The sequence below is a fragment of the Somniosus microcephalus genome, chromosome 8 (genome assembly GCF_052327205.1).
Source record: "Somniosus microcephalus isolate GS21.2 chromosome 8, FLI_Smic_1.0, whole genome shotgun sequence".
NCBI lineage: Eukaryota > Metazoa > Chordata > Chondrichthyes > Squaliformes > Somniosidae > Somniosus > Somniosus microcephalus.
Window position 1 is genome coordinate 5,545,572 of NC_140994.1, and position 26,318 is coordinate 5,571,889.

Here is a 26,318-nt window from a genome sequence, read left to right on the forward strand (position 1 = left end):
CTGGGTAGCTAAGGTGTTTTAAGCTGATGTTGCCAGATGTGCACACACATGCACTTTCCAGTAGGATTCACTGGATGGTGAACAGAAACAGGAGCCGAAATTCCCGGCTGATTTTCCCCCCCTGTTTCCTGGGCTGATTCACTCACCAGGTCACTGGGGAGCAGCAACTGTTAAGAGCGACTCCTCTGTGCGTGATTTTTGCGCACATTAAGATGAAGGATGTTAGTGTAGGGGAATGCAACACTTTCCCCTTCAGGTTCCCAGTGTCAGCATCAAGTGCTCTCAGGAGAGGTGTAGTGCAATTTGATACAGAGTAATGCACCCTCTACTCAGCCCCAACCTCAAAAAACACTCTCTAAAACATCAGTATAACTTTTATCATTTCCCACAACAGTCATCCCCCATGACCGTGAGATTGGCAGCTTTTGTGCCCACTCACTTTGGGCTGCGGCTCCAGGCTCGTTAGTAACTGGATGGAACTTTGCTGAAACTTTTTTCATGTGTTTATTTATTTTGGTTGTCAGCTGTGGCTCAGTGGGCAGTACTCTCGTCTCCGAGTCAGAAGGTTGTGGGTTTCAGTCCCACTTCAGAGACTTGAGCACATAATCCAGGCTGGCACTCCCAGTGCAGTGCTGAGGGAGTGCTGCGCTGTCGGAGGTGCCGTCTTTCGAATGAGACGTTAAACCGAGGCCTCGTCTGCCCCCTCAGGTGAATGTATCCTGTGGCAATATTTTGAATAAGAGCAAGGGAGTTCTCCCCGGTGTCCTGGGTCAATATTTATCCCTCAACTAACATCACTAAAACAGATTATCTGGTCATTATGAAATCCGCGGCTTAACAAAGACTGCCTATTTCCACCTCTGTAATATTGCCCGTCTTTGCCCTGCCTCAGCTCATCCGCTGCTGAAACCATTATCCGTGCCTTTGTTACCTCCAGACTCGACTATTCCAACACTCTCCCGGCTGGCCTCCCACATTCTACCCTACATAAACTTGAGGTCATCCAAAACTCTGCTGCCCGTGTCCTAACTCGCACCAAGTCCTGTTCACCCATCACCTCTGTGCTCACTGACCTACATTGGATCCCAGTCTGGCAACGCCTCGATTTAAAAATTCTCATCCTTGTTTTCAAATCCCTCCCCCTGGCCTCGCCCCTCCCTATCTCTGTAACCTCCTCCAGCCCCACAAACCACCACCACCACCCGCCCGAGATCTCTGCGCTCCTCCAATTCTGGCCTTTTGCGCGTCCCCGATTCCCATCACTCCACCACTGGCGGCCGTGCCTTCAGCTGCCTGGGCCCCGAGCTCTGGAATTCCCTCCCTAAACCTCTCCGCCTCTCTCTCCTCCTTTCAGACGCTCCTTAAAACCTCCCTCTTTGATCAAGCTTTTGGTCACTGGTCCTAATATCACTTTAATGTGGCTCGGTGTCAAATTTTCTTTGATAATCGTTCCTGTGAATCGCCTTGGGAGGTTTTACTACGTTAAAGGTGATATATAAATATAATAAGTTGTTGTTGCTGCTGTTTGTGGGATCTTGCTGTGCGCAAATTGTCCCATCAGTGACGGCGCCTGAAACATTCCCCCCCGCCCCCCAATCATTGAGCCGGCGCCTCCCTGGCACACACTGAGGGGGATCCCCGGCTGGGGCGGAGGTGAATCCTCGGCACCGGCTCCCGGGATCGAGCCTTTGATGAGTTCTGATTTTTGAAGATTTTCTCACCTCACCGCAAAGAGACCAAAATAGACCCAGGCATTTCCGGTTGGCTAAATTTAAAAAAAATTAAACCGATGATTAAAATGATTAATAAAAGGCTGTTTGTCGCTGAGAGAAAGTTCGGCATTCGGAGCGGCAATCCTAACCAAGGCCGCGGGGTCACAGGGCAAAGGGCGGGGCCATGTGTGGGGGTCAGAGGGCAATGGGCGGGGCCAGGGGGTCCACAGGGCAATGGGCGGGGCCTGGAGGTCACAGGTTGGAGGGGTGGGGCCGTGTTTGCCATGGAGATCGGGCAACTGCAGCAAGATGGCGGCGCGGGGCTGGTTGGAGAGTTTGCGGGAAGCGAAAAAAACAGCGACGGTGCAGGAGGGTGAGGCCCGGGGGGGGGAGAGAGAGAGCGGGGACAGGGACAGGGAGAGAGAGAGAGAGAGAGAGAGAGCGGGGACAGGGAGAGAGAGAGAGAGAGAGAGAGCGGGGACAGGGACAGGGAGAGAGAGAGCGGGGACAGGGAGAGAGAGAGCGGGGACAGGGAGAGAGAGGACAGAGCGGGGACAGGGGGAGATACCGCGGCATCTGTGTCAACAGTTGTCTAGGGAAGTTATTCTGCAGTATTCTAAATAGTAGATTACTTGATTTTCTTAACAAACATAATATCCTCAGAAAAAACCAAATAGGCTTTCTTCCAAAACACCGCACCGCCGACCATATCTATACCCTTCACACCCTCATTGAAAAACATAAACACCAAACAAAAAATGGGAAAATATTCGCCTGTTTCATCGACTTCAAGAAAGCCTTTGACTCTATATGGCACGAAGGGCTCTATTATAAACTTCTTCAGTGTGGAATAGGGGGCAAAGTCTATGACCTTATTAAATCAATGTATCTGAAAAACAAATGCGGGGTCAAAATTGGAGACAAACGCACCGATTTCTTCACCCAGAGAAGAGGCGTCCGGCAGGGCTGCAATTTGAGCCCGACCCTGTTCAACATATACATAAATGAATTAGCAGACATGCTGGAGCAAAGCGAGTCACCAGGTCTCCGTCTCCTGGATGGAGAAGTGAAGTCCCTGTTCTATGCGGACGACCTGGTTCTGCTGTCTCCCACAGAACAGGGATTACAGCAACAACTAGACCTACTCGACAAATACTGCCAAAATTGGGCTCTAACAGTAAATCTAAAGAAAACCAACATCATGATTTTTCAGAAAAGACCCAGATGTCAGGAAAACAAATACCAGTTTACCCTCAATGATACCACTATAGGACACACTATGAGCTACACCTACCTTGGTCTAACTATTACAGCATCAGGGAGCTTCAGCATAGCAGTGAATGCACTAAAAGAAAAAGCCCGAAGAGCCCTATATGCAATAAAAAGAAAATTCTACAACATCCAAATCCCAATCAAAATCTGGCTCAAAATTTTTGACAGCATAATCCTGCCCATTGCACTGTACGGTAGTGAAGTATGGGGCCCGCTAAATCACCAAAGCTACACTAAATGGGAAAAACACACAATAGAAGCCCTACATGCAGAATTCTGCCGAAGCATCCTTCGCACCCAAAGAAAAACGCCAACAAATGCATGCAGAGCCGAACTAGGCAGATACCCACTGATAATAAACATCCAAAAACGAGCACTAAACTTCCTAAATCACCTCAAATCTAGCTCCCCAGACACCCTTCATTTCAAAGCCTTTCAGACCCAAGAGCTAAACCCAGAAAAGAGTCCCCTGAGTCAGCTGCTACTGAAACTAAGTACTCAGCCGGACCCTGACCAGCCCCAGACCAACACAGCCGTCCAAACACCAATCCGAGTGAACCAAATCATTAAAAAATGCAAAGAAACCTACCTGGAACATTGGAACAAAATAACCGAAAGCCAAAGCAGATTAGAATGTTACCGGGCCCTAAAAAGAGAATATAAACTGGCAGACTACCTCACGACCATCAGAGACACAAAACAGAGACAGACCCTCACCAGGTACAGACTAAGCGACCACCAACTGGAAATTGAAAAAGGCAGATACAAGAAATCCTGGCAGCCTAGAGAGAATAGAATATGCGATCAATGTCTGGCTGGCGAGGTTGAAACAGAAATGCATTTCCTCCTAAAATGCGAAAAATTCAACACATCAAGAAACATATTATTCAACAAGCTAAGCCAAACAACCCCAGATTTCAAGGAATTGGATGATCTGTCAAAATTGAGATTAGTCCTAGGAGAAGGAGACAGACCATACCTTGGGGCTAAATATGTAACAACATGTCACAACCTGAGGACTGTTTAAAAGTAAGACTGTTTAAAATTAATATTGAACGTACCAAATGAAGTAGAAAGACTGTTTAAAATTAATATTGTTTAAAAGTAATATTGTATATACCCAACAAATGTCAAATCGATTGACACCTACAGAATGTTGGAAAACTGTACCTTTTTGCAATGTAAGCTTTGGCAATATGGTTCTCTGTAAACTTTCATGCCAATAAAGCATTTGAACTGAACTGAACTGAACTGAGAGAGAGAGAGAGAGCGGGGACAGGGACAGGGAGAGAGAGCGGGGACGGGGAGAGAGAGAGAGCGGGGACGGGGAGAGAGAGAGAGAGAGAGAGAGAGAGCGGGGACGGGGAGAGAGAGAGAGAGCGGGGACGGGGAGAGAGAGAGAGAGAGCGGGGACGGGGAGAGAGAGAGAGAGCGGGGACGGGGAGAGAGAGAGAGAGCGGGGACGGGGAGAGAGAGAGAGAGAGCGGGGACGGGGAGAGAGAGAGAGCGGGGACGGGGAGAGAGAGAGAGCGGGGACGGGGAGAGAGAGAGAGAGCGGGGACGGGGAGAGAGAGAGAGAGCGGGGACGGGGAGAGAGAGCGGGGACGGGGACGGGGAGAGAGAGAGCGGGGACGGGGAGAGAGAGAGAGAGCGGGGACGGGGAGAGAGAGAGAGCGGGGACGGGGAGAGAGAGAGAGAGCGGGGACGGGGAGAGAGAGAGCGGGGACGGGGAGAGAGAGAGAGAGCGGGGACGGGGAGAGAGAGAGAGAGCGGGGACGGGGAGAGAGAGAGAGAGCGGGGACGGGGAGAGAGAGAGAGAGCGGGGACGGGGAGAGAGAGAGAGAGCGGGGACGGAGAGAGAGAGAGAGCGGGGACAGAGAGAGAGAGCGGGGACGGAGAGAGAGAGAGCGGGGAGAGAGAGAGAGAGAGCGGGGACAGAGAGAGAGAGCGGGGACAGAGAGAGAGAGCGGGGACGGAGAGAGAGAGAGAGAGCGGGGACGGGGACAGAGAGAGAGAGCGGGGACGGAGAGAGAGAGCGGGGACGGGGACGGAGAGAGAGAGCGGGGACGGAGAGAGAGAGAGAGCGGGGACAGGGGGAGAGAGAGAGGGCCAGGGGGAGGGGCCCGGGGACGGGGGTGAGTCCGGAGACAGGGGGAGAGTCCAGGGCCCCTCGGGGTGCCTGAGATGGAGCAGCGGGTTTGAGGGAAGCCGAGTGCGAAGCCAAGCTGCTGGAGGAGGCGAGAAACACAAACATAGAAGATAGGAGCAGGAGTAGGCCATTCGGCCCCTCGAGCCTGCTCCGCCATTCAATGAGATCATGGCTGATCATCCAAATTCAGTACCCGGTCCCTGCTTTCTCCCCATATCCCTTGATCCCTCTAGCCATAGAATGGGTGCCAGGGAGGGGATACTGTGCAAATTCTGAGCAGGCCAGTGAAGGTTTTCTTGATATATATTAATGACTTGGACTTCGGTGTACAGGGCACAATTTCAAAATTTGCAGAAGACACAAAACTTGGAAGTATAATGAACAGTGAGTAGGAGAGTGATAGACTTCAGGAAGACAGAGACAGGCTGGTGGAATGGGCAGACACGTGGCAGATGAAATTTAACACAGAAAAGTGTGAAGTGATGCATTTTGGTAGGAAGAACGAGGAGAGGCAATATAAACTAAAGGGTACAATCCTAAAGTGGGTGCATGAACAGAGAGACCTGGGGGTATACACAAATCGTTGAAGGTGGCAGGGCAGGTTGAGAATGCGGTTAAAAAGGCTTACGGGATCCTGGGCTTCATGAATAGAGGTATAGAGTACAAACGTGTGGAAATTATGATGAACCTGTATAAAACACTGGCTCGGCCCCAACTGGAAAGATTTACGAGAATTATTCCAGGAATGAGGGACTTCAGTTACGTGGATAGACTGGAGAAGCTGGGGTTGTTCTCCTTAGAACAGAGAAGGCTAAGAGGAGATTTGATAGAGGTGTTCAAAATCATGAGGGGTCCAGTCAGAGTAGAGAGAAACTGTTCCCATTGGCGGAAGGGTCGAGAACCAGAGGACACAGATTTAAGGTGATTGGCAAAAGAACCAAAGGCGACATGAGGAAAAACCTATTTATGCAGCGAGTGGTTAGGATCTGGAATGCACTGCCTGAAAGGGCGCTGGAGGCCGATTCAATCGTGGCTTTCAAAAGGGAATTGGATAAGTACCTGAAAAAAAATTTGCACGATTAAAGTCACTATCCCTAGAAAAAAAGTACTAGGCAAACTAATGGGACTAAAGGCTGACAAGTCCCCTGGACCTGATGGCCTGCATCCTAGGAACTTTCAGAAGGCTTTCGATAAGGTCCCGCATAAGAGATTAACGTGCAAAGTTAAAGCACATGGGATTGGGGGTAAGGTATTGACCTGGATAAAGAACTGGTTGGCAGACAGGAAGCAAAGAGTTGGAATAAACAGGTCATTTTCCGAGTGACAGGCAGTGACTAGTGGGGTACCGCAGGGATCGATGCTAGGACCCCAGCTATCCGCAATATATATTAATGATCTAGGCGAGGTAACTAGATGTAATATCTCTAAGTTTGCAGATGACACAAAGCTGGGTGGGGGTGTGTGCTGTGAGGAGGATGCAGAGAAACTCCAGTATGATTATGGCAGATGCAGTATAATGTGGATAAATGCGAGGTTATCCACTTTGGTGGCAAAAACAGGAAGGCAGATTATTATACTGAATGGCAATAGATTGGGAGAAGGGGAAGTGCAACGAGACCTGGGTGTCCTTGTGCACCAGTCGCTGAAGGTAAGCATGCAGGTGCAGCAGGCGGTTAAGAAGGCAAATGGTATGTTGGCCTTCATAGCGAGAGGATTCAAGTACAGGAGCAAGGATGTCTTGCTGCAGTTGTACAGGGCCTTGGTGAGACCACACCTTGAGTATTGTGTGCAGTTTTGGTCGCCTTATCTGAGGAAGGATGTTCTTGCCATGGAGGGAGTGCAGCGAAGATTCACCAGGCTGATACCTGGGATGGCAGGAATGACGTATGAGGAGAGATTGGGTCGATTGGGCTTATACTCACTGGAGTTTAGAAGAATGAGAGGGGATCTCATTGAAACGTATAAAATTCTGACAGGACTGGACAGACTAGATGCAGGAAGGATGTTCCCGATGGTCGGAGAGTCCAGAACCAGGGGTCACAGTCTAAGGATAAGGGGTAAGCCATTTAGGACTGAGATGAGGAGGAATTTCTTCACCCAGAGAGTGGTGAACCTGTGGAATTCTCTACCACAGAAGGCAGTTGAGGCCAATTCATTAAATATATTCAAGAAGGAGTTAGATATATTTCTTAAGGCTAAAGGGATCAAGGGGTATGGGGAGAAGGCAGGGACAGGGTACTGAATTTGGATGATCAGCCATGATCTCATTGAATGGCGGAGCAGGCTCGAGGGGCCGAATGGCCGACTCCTCCTATCTTCGATGTTTCTATGTTTATGTTTCTATGTCTTAAAAGAAGTGGCTCCAGAGATAGTGGGTGCGTTGGTGGTAATCTACCAAAATTCCCTGGATTCTGGAGAGGTCCCTGCGGATTGGAAAACCGCATATGTAACGCCCCTATTCAAGAAAGGAGGGAGACAGAAAGCAGGAATCTATAGGCCAGTTAGCCTAAGATCTGTCATTGGGAAACTGCTGGAATCCATTATTAAGGAAGTAGTAGCAGGACATTTCGAAAATCATAAGACAATCAAACAGAGTCGACATGGTTTTATGAAAGGGAAATCGTGTTTGACAAATTTACGAGAGTTCTTTGAGGATGTCATGGGCAGGGTGGATCAAGGGGAACCAGTAGTGTATCTGGATTTCCAGAAGGCATTCGATAAGGTGCCACATAAAAGGCTACTGCACAAGATAAGAGCTCACGGGGTTGGGGGTAATATATTAGCATGGATAGAGGATTGGCTAACTAACAGAAAACAGAGAGTCGGGATAAATGGGTCATTTTCAGGTTGGCAAACTGTAACTAGTGGGGGTGCCACAGGGATCAGTGCTGGGGCCTCAGGTATTTACAATCTATATTAATGACTTGGATGAAGGGACCGAGTGTACTGTAGCCAAATTTGCTGCTGATACAAAGATAGGTGGGAAAGCAAATTGTGAGGAGGACACAGAGAGACTGCAAAGGGATATAGACAGGTTCAGTGAGTGGGCAAGAATTTGACAGATGGAGTATAATGTGGGAAAATGTGAGGTTATCCACTTTGGTAGGAAAAATAACAAAGCAAATTTATTATTTAAATGCAGAGACTACAGAATGCTGCGGTACAGAGGGATCTGGGGGTCCTAGTACATGAAACAAAAAGTTAGCATGCAGGTACAGCAAGTAATTAGGAAGGCAAATGGAATGTTGGCCTTTATTGCAAAGGGAATGGAGAATAAAAGTAGGGAAGTCCTGCTACAACTGTACAGGGCGTTGGTGAGACCACACCTGGAGTACTGCGTACAGTTTTGGTCTTATTTAAGGAGGGATATACTTGCATTGGAGGCAGTTCAGAGAAGGTTCACGAGGTTGATTCCTGCGATGAAGGGGTTGTCTTATGAAGAAAGGTTGAGCAGGTTGGGCCTCTACTCATTGGAGTTTAGAAGAATGAGAGGTGATCTTATTGAAACATAAGATTCTGAGGGGGCTTGACAGGGTAGATGCTGAGAGGATGTTTCCCCTCGTGGGGGAATCTAGAACTAGGAGGCATAAGTTCAGAATAAGGGGCACCCATTTAAAACTGAGATGAGGAGGAATTTCTTCTCTGAGGGAGGTGAATCTGTGGAATTCTCTTCCCCAGAGAGCTGTGGAGGCTGGGTCATTGAATATATTTAAGGTGGAGATAGATTTTTGAACGATAAGGGAGTCGAGGGTTATGGGGAGCGGGCAGGGAAGTGGAGTTGAGGCCAAGATCAGATCAGCCATGATCTTATTGAATGGCGGAGCAGGCTCGAGGGGCCGAATGGCCTACTCCTGCTCCTATTTCTTATGTTCTACAGGGAAAGGGCGGGGGAGTGGGACTCGCTGAAGTGCTGTTGCAGCGAGCCGGCATGGGTTTGACGGGCTGAATAGCCTCCTCCTGTGCTGTAACCATTCTATGAGACTGAGAGACAAAACAGTGGTGGCACAGGGAAAGGGACTGCGGTGTGGTCAGGCCGGTGAGGGAGAGTGGCTGGGACTGAGGGGCAGCTCTTTGGGAATTGGCAGAAACTCAGCAAGGTTCAAGATTGAACCTGTAACAGTGAGGATTCACTGCAAGCTATGTGTGAATAGTTCTGCAGTCTCTGTCCCTTGTGCTGATTGTAACTCTGACTCCTCTCCTTGCTCTGACATTTGTCTCTCTTTCCCCCCCCCCCCCCCAGGAAAGAGGAAAGTGCATTATTTGTTTCCTGATGGCAGAGAAATGGTAGAAGAATATGAAGTCTCCAGCGACCAGCTCTTGGGTGAGGATCAGGTTGCTCACTGCAGGCTTTAATTTCCTTTGGCAGCGTGCTGGTTAACGGGTTTGCTTAACATTTCTTTGTGAACCGCATTAATGCAGCCTTTAAAATTGAACGTAGACATTTTATACAAACTCTTTTTTAAAAATTTGTTCTTGGGATGATGCTGTCATGGGCAAGGCTGCAGTTTTTGGCCGCCCTGAGTTGCTCTGAGAAGGTGGTGGTGGTGGACCTTCTCTTGGAACCACTTTGTGCTGGTGGTGTTCCCACGAGCTTGTTGGATGGGAAATTCCAGGATTCTGTCCCAGTGACACACAATTGGTGATAAATGTCCCAAGTCAGGATGGAGGGGAACCTGCAGGTGATGGTGCCCCCACAACTTTGCCCCTCTCGAGGGTAGAGGTCACGGGAGAGGGCGGTGCCATTGAAGTAACCTTGGCGAGTTGCTGCAGTGCATCCTCTAGATGGTACACACTGCCTGGCAAGCGCTGAGTACTCCAGCACACTCCTGACTTGAGGCTTGTAGATGGTGGAGTGGTTTTGAGGAGGGCAGGAGGTGAGCTACATGTCATAGAGTACCCAGTGTTGATCTAGCTGGTCCTTTTCAGCTTCTGATCATTGGTGATCCCCAGGATGTTGGATTGGGGTGCGGGGGAACTCGGCGAGGATGGTGTCTTTGAAAGTCAAAGGGAGCTGGGCTTTCTCTTGTTTGCCGTTCTGAGGGATACCTGGAACATTCTTTGTTCCAGTCCTACTCGGGTCCCCTCCCTCACCTCTTTTTCCAGTACATTGATGACTGTATCGGTGCAGTTTCCTGCTCTCACCCTGAACTGGAAAATTTAATCAACTTTGCTTCCAATTTCCACCCTTCCCTCGTGTTCACTTGGTCCCATCACACACTCCCAGGGCAGGTATAGCACGGGTTAGATACAGAGTAAAGCCCCCTCTACACTGTCCCATCAAACACTCCCAGGGCAGGTATAGCACGGGTTAGATACAGAGTAAAGCCCCCTCTACACTGTCCCATCAAACACTCCCAGGGCAGGTACAGCACGGGTTAGATACAGAGTAAAGCTCCCTCTACACTGTCCCATCAAACACTCCCAGGGCAGGTACAGCACGGGTTAGATACAGAGTAAAGCTCACTCTACACTGTCCCATCAAACACTCCCAGGGCAGGTGCAGCATGGGTTAGATACAGAGTAAAGCTCCCTCTACACTGTCCCATCAAACACTGCCTAGTTAGGTATACCACAGGTTAGTTAAATTCAGCACAGGCTGGGCATCACAGCTGCCAGCTTCTGTATGGCTCAGTGACACATCAGTGAAGTGTCTGCACCATTTATTACGGTGTAGTTGTAACTACTGGAGCAGGGCCGCACAGCCTGTTACTGTCTCAGTGTTTACTTCTGCCGTTCCTTGGCTGCTCTGGGACAGCGCCTTCCATTTTAGTCCTGTTCATTTCAGCAGCAAATTCAACTTCTCTGAATAGCTGTGTACTGTGTGAATAGTGGAAATCTAGAATAATGAAGCCGGCCATGTCACATGTGAGTTTATAGTCTATAAATACAGGGGCCTGTTTTCACTGTTATATTTTTAACAGATTACAGCTTTCCTCAGTATGTTGCATGCTGTATTGTATTGATTGATTTGCATGTCATTCACATTTGAGACTCTTCTCTGCTTTGTAGTTAGAAAGTGGAAGCAGCGGAGTGCACTGGGATCCCCTGGACAGTGGCAGTTCGAGGTGGGGGAAGTGTTTTCTAGAGCAGTCGGGGGCCTGGAGCAGCAGCTGATGAAGGAAAGCAGCAGCAATGTAAGTGGGTTTGAACTCGGAGCAAAAACGACTCTGCCTAAATTCTCTGGATTTGGTTCCATGTGGGGTGCCCCCTTGGTCGAAGAGTGCACACTCCTTATTCTTTGTTCTGCGCAGCCTGTTTCTTTTAACACGCGGTCCCTTTAAATTTCTGCGCCTGTGCGGTATGTACAATGTAAAAGCCAGTGAGCGGCCTGCGCGGGACCTTTGGGATTATTGCACGGCATCGCAGCGGGAACATTGGCCCCGATTACTTTTTAAATGATAATTTGTATATATTTTAAAACTCATTGCAGCCTATATTCACAAGGAAAGACACCAGGACCAGCTTCCAGTGGAGGGTTCGAAATCTGTCGTACCCCCAAAAAGTCTACAGCGTCACGATCGACCCAGCCGAGAGATGCTGCATTGTGAGGACCGCCAACAAAAAGTAATTTGTTTTACGGTTCGCATGACGTTTCTGTGCCCGGGCTCTGCCTCTCCTCTTTCAGACACCCGTGGACCAGCTGTGTGTTTCCGCATTTTCTGTTGTTATTTTAGTTTTCCAGTATTTGCAGTTTTTCCTTTTCTTCCTTCTCTGGTGCCGACTCCTGCTGGGTTACGGCGCTGGCTGCTCTCCACTGCCTCACCCAATAGCCCATCCTTCACGTGTGAGCCCAGACACGGGATTACACCGGATATACGGCACTGAAACTGGCCATTCGGCCCAACCAGTCCATGCCAGCCTTTATGCTCCACTCGAGCCTCCTCCCATCTTTCCTCATGAAACTACAGGAAACTCTTTTTTTTTTATCCGGCACCGACGGGACGGCATGGTTCCGGTTTATCAAAAAGTCCGGATTACAGAGGTATAGTAAAAGGTACGAGAGCTCCGTACACCGCCACAGATCCAGGCGTCCCTGTTGCTTAGCAACAGGTGCAGGAACCCCGGTTACACGGCCACAGATCCAGGAACGGCCACTAATATGAAGTAAAACTTACCTGAACCTGCTCCTGAATTTTGCCGGTTAACAGAGATTTCTGGTTATTTAGGTGCCGGTAAATCGAGAGTTTCCTGTATCAGCATAACCCTCCCCCTCGTGCTTATCTTGCTTCCCCTTGAATGCATCTGTACTATTCACCTTAACTACTCCCTGTGGTAGCGAGTTCCACATTTGAGCAAAGAAGTTTCTTCTGAATTCTCTATTGGATTTCTTGGTGACTATCTTATATTGATGTCCTCTAGTTTTGTTCTTCCCCACAAGTGGAAACGTTCTCTCTGTGTCCACTCTATCAAAACCTTTCATAATTTTAAAGACCTCTGTTGGGTCACCCCTCAGCCATTGAGCCGCCTGAATTACATTTAAAAAAAGTAAAAATGTTTTTTTGAAAATCAAGGTACACCGTATCAACCGGGCTACCTACCTCAACCAACCTCATCACCACCTCAACATTCAACCGGGTTCGTCAGAGATGACCAGCTTTCCCTGAAGTCATGCCGAGACTCTAATAACTCTTTCTCTGTCAAGCTGTTGATGCGGTGCACCTCTAATGACCCCTGCTAGTAACCTGCCTATAACCCGAGTCAAGGGGGAAAAAAACGTTAGTGGTATATAAACCTCCAAACAGTAAGGCGGAGGTTGGGGATGGCATTAAAAGGGAAATTAAAGAAGCGTGCAACAAGGGCACAGCAGTCATCATGGGTGACTTTAATCTACATATAGATTGGGCCAACCAAATTAGTAACAATACCGTGGAGGAGGAATTCCTGGAGTGTTTACGGGATGGTTTCCTGGACCAATATGTCGAGGAACCAACCAGAGATCAGGCCATCTTAGACTGGGTATTATGTAACGAGAAAGGATTAATTAGCAATCTTGTACGAGGCCCCTTGGGTCGGAGCGATCATAATATGATCGAATTCTTCATTAAGATGGAGAATGAAGTAGTTGAATCAGAGACTAGGGTCCTCAATTTAAATAAAGGAAACTACGATGGTCTGAGGAGCGAGTTGGGTAGGATTGATTGGGGAATGGCACTCAAAGGGTTGACGGTGGATAGGCAATGGCAAACATTCAAAGACCGAATGGATGAGCTACAGAATTTGTTCATCCCAGTTTGGCATAAAAATAAAACAAAAAAGGTGACTCAACCGTGGCTAACAAGGGAAATTAGGGATAGCATAAGATCCAAAGAGAGGACATATAAATCGGCCAGAAAAAGCAATAATCCTGAGGATTGGGAGCAGTTTAGGATTCGACAAAGGGATTAATTAAGAAAGGGAAAATAGAATATGAGAGTAAGCTTGCAGGGAACATAAAAACTGACTGTAAAAGCTTTTATAGATATGTGAAGAGAAAAAGATTGGTGAAGTCAAGTGTAGGTCCCTTGCAGTCAGAATCAGGGGAATTTATAATGGGGAACAAAGAAATGGCAGACCAACTAAATACATATTTTGGTTCTGTCTTCACAAAGGAGGACACAAATAACCTCCCAGAGATGCCGGGGAACATAGGGTCTGATGAAAGGGTGGAACTGAAAGAAATCAGTATTTGTAGGAAAATGGTGTTAGGAAAATTGATGGGACTGAAGGCTGATAAATCCCCAGGGCCTGATAATCTACATCCCAGGGTACTTAAGGAAGTGGCCCTAGAAATAGTAGATGCATTGCTGGTCATCTTCCAGAACTCGATAGACTCTGGAACGGTACCCATGGATTGGAGGGTAGCTAATGTTACCCCACTATTCAAAAAAAAGTGGTAGAGAAAAAGCCTGACATCGGTAGTGGGGAATATGCTAGAGTCCATTATAAAAGATGTAATAGCAGAGCACTTGGAAAGCAGTGACCGGATTGGACAAAGTCAACATGGATTTACAAAAGGTAAATCGTGCTTGACTAATCTACTGGAATTTTTTGAGGATGTAACTGGTAAAATAGGTAAGGGAGAACCAGTGGTGTATTTGGACTTTCAGAAGGCTTTCGATAAGGTCCCACATAAGAGATTAGCGTGCAAAATTAAGGCACATGGGATTGGGGGCAAGGTATTGACTTGGATAGAGAACTGGTTGGCGGACAGAAAGCAAAGAGTTGGAATAAACGGGTCGTTTTCCGAGTGGCAGTCAGTGACTAGTGGGGTATCGCAAGGATCGGTCCTAGGACCCCAGCTGTTCACAATATATGTTAATGATCTGGACGAGGGAATTGGATGTAATATCTCCAAATTTGCAGATGACACAAAGCTGGGTGGGAGGGTATGCTGTGAGGAGGATGTCGTGAAACTCCAGTACGATTTGGACAGGTTGAGTGATTGGGCAGAAACATGGCAAATGCACTATAATGTGGATAAATGTGAGGTTATCCACTTTGGTGGCAAAAACAGGAAGGCAGATTATTATTTGATGAATGGCGATAGATTGGGAGAAGGGGAAGTGCAAAGAGACCTGGGTGTTCTTGTGCACCAGTCGCTGAAGGTAAGCATGCAGGTGCAGCAAGCGGTTAAGAAGGCAAATGGTATGTTGGCCTTCGTAGCAAGAGGGTTCGAGTACAGGAACAAGGATGTCTTGCTACAATTGTACAGGGCCTTGGTGAGACCGCACCTTGAGTATTGTGTGCAGTTTTGGTCGCCTTACCTGAGGAAGGACGTTCTTGCCATGGAAGGAGTGCAGCGAAGATTCACCAGGCTGATACCTGGGATGGCAGGAATGACATATGAGGAGAGATTGTGTCGATTGGGCTTATACTCACTGGAGTTTAGAAGATTGAGAGGGGATCTCATTGAAACCTATAAAATTCTGTCAGGCCTGGACAGACTAGATGCAGGAAGGATGTTTCTGATGGCCGGGGAGTCCAGAACCAGGGGTCATAGCCTAAGGATAAGGGGTAAGCCATTTAGGACTGAAATGAGGAATTTCTTCACCCAGAGAGTGGTGAACCTGTGGAATTCTCTGCCACAGAAGGCAGTGGAGGCCAGTTCATTAAATATATTCAAGAAAGAGTTGGATATATTTCTTAAGGCTAAAGGGATCAAGGGATGTGGGGAGAAGGCAGGGACAGGGTACTGAATTTGGATGATCAGCCATGATCTCATTGAATGGCGGAGCAGGCTCGAGGGGCCGAATGGCCTACTCCTGCTCCTATCTTCTATGTTTCTATGTTAACAGGCCTGCAATTTCCCGGTTCTGACTTGTTGCCCTTTTAAATATTGGCATCACATGGGGGGTCATAGAAATCTACGGCACAGAAGGAGGCCATTCGGCCCATCGTGTTCATGCCGACCGAAAAAGCTCTCCACCCTAATCCCACTGTCCAGCTCTTGGTCTGTAGTCCTGTAGGTTACAGCACTTCAAGTGTATATCCAAGTACTTTTTAAATGTGATGAGGGTCTCTGCCTCGACCACCCTTTCAGGCAGTGAGTTCCAGACCCCCACCACCCTCTGGGTGAAAAAAGTTCTCCTCAACTCCCCTCTAATCCTTCCACCAATTACTTTAAATCTCTGCCCCCTGGTTATTGACCTCTCTGCTAAGGGAAATAGGTCCTTCCTATCTACTCTATCTAGGCCCCTAATAACATTATACACCTCAATTAAATCTCCCCTCAGCCTCCTCTGTTCCAAAGAAAACAACCCCAGCCGATCCAATCTTTCCTCATAGCTAAAATTCTCCAGTCCAGGCAACATCCTTGTAAATCTCCTCTGTACCCTCTCTAGTGCAATCACATCCTTCCTGTAATGTGGTGACCAGAACTGTACACAGTACTCTAGCTGTAGCCTAACGAGTGTTTTATACAGTTCAAGCATAACCTCCCTGCTCTTGTATTCTCGGCTAATAAAGGTAAGCATTCCGTATGCCTTCTTAACCACCTTATCTACCTGTCCTACCTTCAGGGATCTGTGGACATGCACTCCAAGGTCCCTCTGTTCCTCTACACTTCTCAGTATTGTACCATTTATTATGTATTCCCTTGTCTTGTTAGCCCTCCCCAAATGCATTACCTCACACTTCCCCAGATTGAATTCCATTTGCCACTTTTCTGCCCACCTGAACAGTCCATTGATATCTTCCTGCAGTCTACAGCTTTCTTCCTCACTATCAACCACACGGCCAGTTTTTGTATCATCTGCAAAAGTTCTTAATCATGCCCCCTACATTGAAGTCTAAATCATTGATATATACCACAAAAAGCAAGGGACCCAATACTGAGCCCTGCGGAACCCCACTAGAAACAGCTTTCCAGTCACAAAAACACCCGTCGACCTTTGCTTCCTGCCACTGAGCCAATTTTGGATCCAACTTGCCACTTTCCCTTGGATCCCATGTGTTGTGTATGTACCTTTAAGGGAAGAACTGGTTTTAGACTGCAGTACCGGCAGTGACCACCCCTGTATAAAAGGCCCTAGCAGGCTTCTGTATTTCAGTCTGACGTTACCCCCCTGTTCAGTAAAGTACCTGTTAAACTGTTCTCCCGAAGTCCGTTTATTATTGAGGCGCGGACTTTACAGTGGCGACGAGTAAGTTCGAACTCACTTGCAGTGTTGCATCATCTCACGGGGATCTCACCCTGAGAGGAGGTTTCTTGGAGGTCGTAGTCTGAGCAACGGGCATCGACCGCGGGCAACCGCCCAAAGGATTCATCGGTGTTCGGAGAATTGCGGGAGAGGCTGTGGAGAGCTGAGCTTGGCTCCCCAGTTAAGGTGTTCCAGCAAATCGTGCTGGTAGCAGGTAGTGCGCTGACCCTTCCGGACTGCGGCGGGCTCAAGCTCGATCGAGCGGCTCTACAAAACGGGCTGCGTGGCGTCGCCAGGAAAAGAAAACAAAAGAGAGAGGGTGGCGCGCACAGGGCACGGTCGGTGCTCAAGAACCGGGCAGCGGAGAGAAAATAAATGGGGGGAAGGAAAGTGAGACGCGCCGAAGCCACAGGTCGCCGCCATTACCCTGTAGAACGCTAGGAGCAGCGTGGCAGCAAGGGGAAGAAGGAAAAGCGCGGGAGGCGCCATTTTATCCTGTTGGGGAAGAAGGAAAAGCGCGGGAGGCGCCATTTTATTCCATTGGGGAAGAAGAAAAAGCGTGGGAGGCGCCATTTTAAATCACCCAAGATGCCGAAAAGTGGCAGTATCACTGCTTTCGACAACGAGGTAGAAGACTGGACCACGTATGTGGAAAGAATTGAAGTGTACTGCAAGGCAAATGAGGTGGCCGATGGAAAGAGGGCGTCGGTATTATTAAATTTGATGGGTGCGAGTACGTACGGCCTATTGCGGAATTTAATTACCCCAGCTAAACCAATGGAGAAAAGTTTTGAGGAGATTGTTAATATCTTACAGGAACACCTAAACCCTACACCGCTGCTGATAGCAGAAAGATTCAAGTTCCATAAAAGAAACCAGCACAAAGATGAGAGCAATGCTGACTATCTTACGGAACTACGCAAGTTATCGAAGCACTGCCAGTTCGGAGCAGGACTGGCAGACACCTTACAGGATAAGTTTGTCTGCGGGCTCCAGAGTGAAGGAACCCAGAAACGACTACTTTCGAAAAAGGACCTGATGCTAGAACAGGCTTTCAGCGTGGCAGTATCCTACGAAGCAGCAGCACGGGGAGCTGCAGAAATACAACAGAAACCACAAGAATACAGCGCTAACGAAATGGCGTATGGAGCAGAAAAGTGCTATCGCTGCGGCAGAACAACCCATGAGCAGAAGGACTGCTGGTTTAAGGACAAAGTATGCAGGCAATGCGGAAAAATGGGACATATAGCAAGAGTCTGCAGGTCGGGAAAGAAAACCAACACGACAAGAACTACTAAGGAACAGTACAAGAAAGTAAAGAAACTGACAGAGTGTAGTTCGGAAGATCAGGAGAGTGATAAGGACTCCGGGAACAGGAGACTAAGTTGTCTAAAGTTACACAACGTGATCGCAAAGGAGGATCACCGAACCATTTGGGTCACCCTCATGATAGCAGGGTCCCCAGTAAAGATGGAATTGGACACAGGATCAGCCCTAACTGTCGTGAATCGACGAGACTATGAGCGGCTATTCTCTCACATACCCTTAAAGGACACGTCCATTGTATTGAAGACATACACGGGGCAAAAGGTCTACCCCAGAGGAAAAATAAGGGTGCCAGTTAAATATAACGGCAAGGAAACACAGAAACTATATATGTATATACTACGAGATGGAGGACCACCATCATTATTGGGACGTGAATGGATCCGAAAAATACAATTGGATTGGCATTCCATTCAGGCGCTAACTGTGACTGACAAAAAGGATGATGACGTCGCACCTGGACGTCTGTCACAAATTCTATCTGACGCGGAAGAGGTGTTCCAACAAGGACTTGGGACTCTAAAAGGAGTAAAGGCAACCATAAAGATTGAAGATAACGCAAACCCAACATTTTTTAAGGCCAGACCGGTGCCATACGCGATCCGCCCAGCCGTTGAAGCTGAACTGGAGAGTCTGGAGCGTTCAGGTGTGCTGTCCAAGCTGGACTGGAGCGAGTGGGCCACACCCATCGTTCCTGTAATGAAGAAAGCATTGAGCAGCACGCCTGGGGAGCCGAAGAAGGTTCGCATCTGTGGGGACTTCAAGGTGACTGTGAACCCAGTCCTGCACACAGTACAATATCCACTTCCGCGGATAGAAGATATTTTCGCCTCACTATCTGGAGGGAAATGTTTTACAAAGATTGATCTGGCCCAAGCATATCTACAAATGGAGGTGGAAGAAGCATCTAGAAAATACCTCACGATAAACACTCACAAAGGCCTTTACCAGTACAATCGACTGGTATTCGGGGTAGCATCAGCCCCGGCTATTTGGCAGAGGGCGATGGAACAAGTCCTGCAAGGGATCCCGGCGGCCCAGTGTTATTTGGATGACATCCTGGTTACGGGCGAAAATGACAGCGAACACCTTGCCAACCTGGAGCAGGTGCTCACGAGATTACAGGAATATGGGCTACGAGCCAACCGCCCCAAATGAGAGTTCTTCAGGAGACAAATCTCGTATTGTGGCCACATGATTGATGAGGAAGGGTTGCATAAGTCGCCGGACAAGATTGAGGCTGTAGTCAAGGCTCCAGCACCGGAAAATGTGTCACAACTGAGGTCGTTCCTTGGGTTGGTGAACTACTACCATAAGTTCTTGCCGAATTTATCTACAATTCTGCACCCACTGAACGCCCTGCTGCAAACTGGAGTAACATGGAAATGGAGTGATGAGTGTAAGCGTGCCTTTCAGGAATGTAAATGCCTAATCACTTCAAAAGAAGTATTGGCCCACTACAACCCAACACTACCGATTCGGTTGGCATGTGATGCGTCACCTTACGGCATTGGAGCGGTGCTGTCACACAAATTCCTTGACGGTTCAGAGAGGCCAATAGCCTTTGCATCGCGCTCACTAACCTCAGCCGAGCGTAACTACGCCCAGATTGACAGGAAGGCCCTCAGCCTGGTGTGGGGGGTGAAGAAGTTCAATCACTATCTGCACGGGCAGAAATTCACCCTACTGACTGATCATCAGCCCCTGGTCTCCATTTTTAACCCAAAGAAGGGCGTTCTGGTGATGACGGCGCAACGGCTGCAAAGATGGTCACTTTTTCTAGGGGCACATCAGTACGACATAGAGTACAAGGGTACGAAACAGCATGGAAACGCTGATGGGCTGTCGCGCCTACCGTTGCCTATGGTAGAAGAAGCACCTGCAGTGGACCCTGTTGAGATATTCCATGCGACCATAGTCGAATGTTTGCCTGTTACAAACTCGAGTATAGAGAAGGAAACCCGAAATGACCCGACACACACTCGGGTCTATGATTTGACGATGAAGGGATGGCTAGCATATGGCGACTCACTGTTGCCAGCATTCTCGCCAAGGAGAGAACAGCTGTCAGTGTGCCGGGGGACCTTGATGTGTGGATCTCGAGTGGTAATTCCACCTAAGCTGAGAGATAGAGTGCTCAATGAGCTTCATGAGGGTCATCTGGGAGGGGTAAAAATGAATAGCCTAGCCAGGGCGTTTGTGTGGTGGCCGGGAATCGATAAAGAAATCGAGGATATGACTAAGAGATGCACAGGATGCCAGAAGGTCCAAAACGCTCCACCACAGGCCCCGCTACATCCATGGGAGTGGCCCTCATCTCCATGGCAACGGGTACACATTGATTTTGCTGGTCCATTTATGGACTCGATGTTTCTAATCGCTGTGGACGCCCATTCGAATTGGCCAGAGGTCATTAAAATGTCCTCCACCACCACGGAGAAAACTATTGCAGTCCTAAGGACCATTTTCACCAGGAATGGGTTGCGAGAACAGATTTGCTCCGACAATGGGCCACAGTTCGTGTCTGAGGATTTCCGGAGGTTTCTGAGGAATAATGGGGTGAAACATTACACATCTGCCCCATATCATCCAGCCACAAATGGATTGGCTGAGAGGTTTGTTCAGACCTTTAAAAAGGCCATAAAGGCAATGTATAATGACATACCACTACAACACAAGGTAGATAATTTCTTGTTTGCTTACCGGAATGCGACACATGCAGTCACCAACCAAGCTCCAGCCGTACTGTTTTTCAACCGAAGGCTAAGATGTCGCCTGGATTTGCTCAAACCAAACATAAGACGAGATGTTGAGGATAAGCAGTTCCAGCACATAAATGAGAAGCCAACCAGGAGCTTCAAGATAGGGCAACCAGTCTTGGCCTGCGACTACCGAACAGAAAAATGGCAGCCAGGAACGATATGCACACAGCAGGGACCACTAATGTACACAGTGGACGTTGGAGAGCGCATCGTGAGACGCCATGCTGACCAGACTCTAGAGTCACAGGAACAAGCCAAACCCATACCACGAGCAGGTGCACCTGGTAATCAACCCGAAGTACAGATTGCGTCTACCTCAGAAGCAGTGGTATTGGAAGCTGACGAACCAACCAATGACAATGAACCAGAATCAACGCCGCCGCAAGAACAGGATACTCGAGAAAGGCGCTATCCAGTCAGGATCAGGAAGCCTCCTCAAAGACTGAACTTATAAATGATTATTTCAGTTGATGTATATAGTACCCAGAAAATTGTAATTAGTTATTATTTAGTTGTTAAATGAATGTTATGTACTGTTTATCTAAAAGGGGAGGAATTGTTGTGTATGTACCTTTAAGGGAAGAACTGGTTTTAGACTGCAGTACCAGCAGTGACCACCCCTGTATAAAAGGCCCTAGCAGGCTTCTGTATTTCAGTCTGACGTTACCCTCCTGTTCAGTAAAGTACCTGTTAAACTGTTCTCCTGAAGTCCGTGTATTATTGCGGCGCGGACTTTACACCATGGGCTTTTACTATTCTGACCAGTCTACCATGTGGGACTTTGTCAAAAGCCTTGCTAAAATCCATGTAGACTACATCAAACGCACTACCCTCATCGACCCTCCTCAAAAAAATTCAATCAAGTTAGTCAGACATGACCTTCCCTTAACAAACCCATGTTGTCTGTCTTTGATTCATCCATGCCTTTCTAAATGACGATTTATACGAAGGGTCATCGACCTGAAATGTTAACTCTGTTTCTCTCTCCTCAGATGTTGCCTGACCTGCTGAGTAGTTCCAGCATTTTCTGTTTTTATTTCAGATTTCTAGCATCCGCAGTATTTCTGCTCGCATATGATTTGTCCTTGCACATGACCTGTTGGCCAATCTGGCCTTGCTTTACCATGCGCCCTTTTTTAAAATTTAGTGACATACATAGCTTCCTTTGGAAGGATCTGCAAGTGACTCTGCCTCACAGATAGAAATAAAGGGGAGACTGAGATATTGCAATACAGTAATCAGCAATTTTTTTGTTCTTTTACGAATATTTTCCTTTTTTTGAAAGACCAGAAAAAGTGCCTCAGGATCTTTTACGTCCACCTGAGAGGGCAGACGGGGCCTCGGTTTAACGTCTCATCTGAAAGGCGACGCCTCTGACAGTGCAGCACTCCCTCAGTACTGCACTGGAGTGTCAAAATTACAGAGGATGTCGTTCATGACTTTACTTAGGGCTGTTTCAGTGCTGGGGAGGGGCAGAAACCTGTTTGGAGGGATTAAACGAAGTTGTGGGATAGATGGGCAAGTATTTGGGAGGTTTGAAGACTTTGGAGAGGGTAGGGTGGTTGGAGAGGGTGTGGTTTTGAGGAAGGGCTAGTGATGGCATTTTGAAAGGGAGGGAAACGGTGCCTAAGGAGAGGGAACTATTCACAATTTCCGCTCGCTGGAGGCCAGGAAGGGAAGTTGGGTGGTCAACAGTTTAGTGAGAATGGGGTTCATGGGAGCAGGAGTTGGATCTCACGAATAGATGAGCGTAGAGACGGGAGAAAAATGAGAGAGATGGAGGTTCAGGGCTTGGGTAGGAGGCCCTGGAGTGAGATTGGACTTGTTGGTTGTGGGGAGGGGGTGGCGGTTGGGAGAAAGAGGAAAAGCAGCAGAGGCGGCTAAACAGATAGTGTCTAACTTGGTGACACTAAAGTCCATGAGCTCTTCTCCAGAGACTTGAGCACATAAGTTAGTCTGACACTGCAGTGGAGTGCTGCACTGTCTGAGGTGCCGTCTTTTGGATGAGACGTTAAACCGAGGTCCCGTCTGCCACCTCAGGTGGACGTTTAAGATACCATGGCACTATCCGAAGAAGAGCAGGGGAATTCTCCCCGGTGTCCTGGGCCAATATTTATCCCTCAACCAACATCACTAAAACAGATTATCTGGTCATTATCACATTGCTGTTTGTGGGAGCTTGCTGTGCGCAAACTGGCTGCTGCGTTTCCTGCATTACAACAGTGACTACACTTGGAAAATAATTCATTGGCTGTGAGGCACTTTGGGACGTCCTGAGAACATGAAAGGCACGATACAATGCAAGGTTGTTCCTTCTTATTTGTATGTTAACGGCGTTGTATAAATGCAAGTGGTTGCTGTTGAGACCGACCCAGGCTCCCTCTTGCTCTGTCCAGGTATTACAAGAAGTTTAACATTCCAGACATGGAGCGGTGCCGATTGCCCCTGGACTGCTCAGCGCTCAGCTTCACACACGCCAACAACACTCTCATCATTACGGTGAGTACTTTTATTTTCCATACCGCCCCCCAGCCGAGAGAGCAAATTATTAGAGAGCGTGCTCCTATATCAGTGATGCCCGATCTGTGCTTGATGTGGTCCAGCCGGATTTGGTGATTTTAAACCCGCTGAGTGTCAGGCACGCTCAAGCCTGCGCCCCTTGGACTTGAGGGAGTGAAGATGGGAGTTAATGCAGGGAAAATGGCCAGGGTGGGAGAGAATAAGGGTTTTGCTGGGCCCAGGGTGTCAAAGGTGAGGTGAGTGGCACAGCAGATCAATGGCTGCAGAATTATCACAGCGATTGGAGGGCCAAAGGCTAGGCACTTGGGATTTTGATAGTGGAGTTGTGAGTGACTGGAGGGAAAGTGTTTTCCGGGGTGGATGCAGAAGGAAAGTGAGGTGTGGGTGGTGAGGGATACAAGGTAGTGGTTGGAGGTGGCTGTAATCGAGACTGGGAGTGGAGAAGCCACAGGAGAGACGGCGTGGTTGAGGTGTTAGATTTTTAAATATTTGAAATACATAACGGGGATTTTTTTTCCTTCAGTACCAAAAGCCGACAGAAATCTTGCAGCTGGAGCAGGAGGTGCTGCGGGAGCTGAAGAAGATGAAGGTGGCTGAAGACGGCGACGTGGAGTGTAAAACGCAGTGATTCTGAACGCTTGCTGTCCGATTGACATCAGAAACGCTCCAGTCTGTCCAAAATCAACTCCCCAGCGTGGAATCCTACTTTGAGGGATGGAGAGAAGGGGTGTCTTGTGTGAAGGAGCTGAACATTGTAGCAGCAGCTGTGCTGATAAACATGAAGGCCTGTGACCCAATACATCACAGTGCACTGGATGACACGGTGTGAGGATCTCAAACTACAGTAAATGGAGAGAAGGGAGAGGGTGTTTGCTGGCTTTGGAGAGTAGGGGAATACTACCACCATTCCCAGTCGCACTGTAAATTGCAGAACTTCAATAAAATACGTGCTGTTTGTATTAAACCCGCAAAGTGTGGTCTCCTCACCTCCAGGCTGCTTGGGCGGTGTGTAGCACTCTTGTCTTTGAGCCAGAAGGTTGTAGGTTCAAGCCCCACACCAGAGACTTGAGCACAAAAATCCAGGCTGACACTCCAGTGCAGTACTAAAGGAGTGCTGCACTGTCGGAGGTGCCGTCTTTCAGATGAGTTTTTTTTTGTTTATGGGATGTGGGCATCGCTGGCAAGGCCAGCATTTATTGCCCATCCCTAGTTGCCCTTGAGAAGGTGGTGGTGAGCCGCCGCCTTGAACCGCTGCAGCCCGTGTGGTGAAGGTGCTCCCACAGTGCTTTTAGGGAGGGAGTTCCAGGATTGTGACCCAGCGACGATGAAGGATCGGCGATATACTTCGAAGTCAGGATGCTGTGTGACTTGGAGGGGAACTTGGAGGTGGTGGTGTTCCCATGCGCCTGCTGCCTTTGTCCTTCTAGGTGGAAGAGGTCGCAGGTTTGGGAGGTGCTGCCGAAGAAGTCTTGGCGAGTTGCTGCAGTGCATCTTGTAGATGGTACACACTGCAGCCACGGTACGCCGGTGGTGGAGGGAGTGAATGTATAAGGTGGTGGATGGGGTGCCAATCAAACGGGCTGCTTTGTCCTGGATGGTGTCGAGCTTCTTGAGTGTTGGAGCTGCACTCATCCAGGCAAGTGGAGAGTATTCCATCACACTCCTTACTTGTGCTTTGTAGATGGTGGAAAGGCTTTGGGGAGTCAGGTGGTGAGACACTCGCCGCAGAATACCCAGCCTCTGACCTCTTGTTGCCACAGTATTTATGTGGCTGGTCCAGTTAAGTTTCTGGTCAATGGTGACCCCCAGGATGTTGATGGTGGGGGATTTGGCGATGGTAATACCGTTGAATGTCAAGGGACGGTGGTTAGACTCTCACTTGGAGATAGTCATTGCCTGGCACTTCTGTGGCACAAATGTTACCTGCCACTTAGCCCAAGCCCGAACGTCATCCAGGTCTTGTTGCATGCTGGCATGGACTGCTTCATTATGTGAGGAGTTGTGAATGGCACTGAACACTGTGCAGTCATCAGCGAACATCCCCATTCCTGACCTTATAGAAACATAGAAGATAGGAGCAGGAGTAGGCCATTCGGCCCCTCGAGCCTGCTCCGCCATTCAATGAGATCATGGCTGATCAACCAAATTCAGTACCCTGTCCCTGCCTTCTCCCCATACCCCTTGATCCCTTTAGCCTTAAGAAATATATCCAACTCTTTCTTGAATATACTTAATGAACTGGCCTCCACCGCCCTCTGTGGCAGAGAATTCCACAGGTTCACCACTCTCTGGGTGAAGAAATTCCTCCTCATTTCAGTCCTAAGTGGCTTACCCCTTATCCTTAGACTATGACCCCTGGTTCTGGACTCCCCGGCCATCAGAAACATCCTTCCTGCATCTAGTCTGTCCAGGCCTGACAGAATTTTATAGGTTTCGATGAGATCCCCTCTCAATCTTCTAAACTCCAGTGAGTATAAGCCCAATCGACACAATCTCTCCTCATATGTCATTCCTGCCAGCCCAGGTATCAGCCTGGTGAATCTTCGCTGCACTCCTTCCATGGCAAGAACGTCCTTCCTCAGGTAAGGCGACCAAAACTGCACACAATACTCAAGGTGCGGTCTCACCAAGGCCCTGTACAACTGCAGCAAGACATCCTTGTTCTTGTACTCGAACCCTCTTGCTACGAAGACCAACACACCATTTGCCTTCTTAACCGCCTGCTGCACCTGCATGCTTACCTTCAGCGACTGGTGCAGAAGAACACCCAGGTCTCTTTGCACTTCCCCTTCTCCCAATCTATTGCCATTCAAATAATCTGCCTTCCTGTTTTTGCCACCAAAGTGGATAACCTCACATTTATCCACATTATAGTGCATTTGCCATGTTTCTGCCCAATCACCCAACCTGTCCAAATCGTACTGGAGTTTCACGACATCCTCCTCACAGCATACCCTCC

General features: G+C 48.4%; 2 protein-coding genes across 4 annotated transcripts in view; one reads left to right on the forward strand and one right to left on the reverse strand.

Moving 5' to 3' along the window:
• The window catches only part of LOC147113261 (DNA polymerase lambda-like), a 58,129-nt gene extending 56,161 nt beyond the window's left edge, over positions 1 to 1,968 (reverse strand). For both annotated transcript variants that reach the window (XM_085994148.1, XM_085994147.1), the window contains exon 1: positions 1,722 to 1,968. The gene's annotated coding sequence lies outside the window, so the exon portion shown is untranslated. The remainder of the gene's footprint in view (positions 1 to 1,721) is intronic.
• On the forward strand, positions 1,401 to 24,323 carry LOC147113262 (protein DPCD-like). Of its 2 annotated transcripts, none has more exons than XM_085994150.1 (6): positions 1,401 to 1,488; positions 9,374 to 9,454; positions 11,143 to 11,267; positions 11,564 to 11,697; positions 23,236 to 23,338; positions 23,883 to 24,323. In XM_085994150.1, exons 1-6 carry the CDS (start codon positions 1,416 to 1,418, stop codon positions 23,985 to 23,987), a joined length of 621 nt encoding a protein of 206 aa, XP_085850276.1. In that variant the 5' UTR covers positions 1,401 to 1,415; the 3' UTR covers positions 23,988 to 24,323. The 2 variants fall into 2 exon arrangements, with proteins under 2 accessions (XP_085850276.1, XP_085850275.1); XM_085994149.1 differs by lacking the exon at positions 1,401 to 1,488 and adding an exon at positions 1,979 to 2,085.
• Positions 24,324 to 26,318: the final 1,995 nt, after the last annotated feature.

Excerpts from the sequence above, each read along its gene's own strand:
- LOC147113262 (XM_085994150.1), top strand. The coding sequence starts at position 1,416 with ATGTGGCTCGGTGTCAAATTTTCTTTGATAATCGTTCCTGTGAATCGC. Across the intron at positions 1,489-9,373 it reads GAGGTTTTACTACGTTAAAG|GAAAGAGGAAAGTGCATTAT; the intron begins GTGATATATAAA and ends CCCCCCCCCCAG. Across the intron at positions 23,339-23,882 it reads ACAACACTCTCATCATTACG|TACCAAAAGCCGACAGAAAT; the intron begins GTGAGTACTTTT and ends TTTTTCCTTCAG.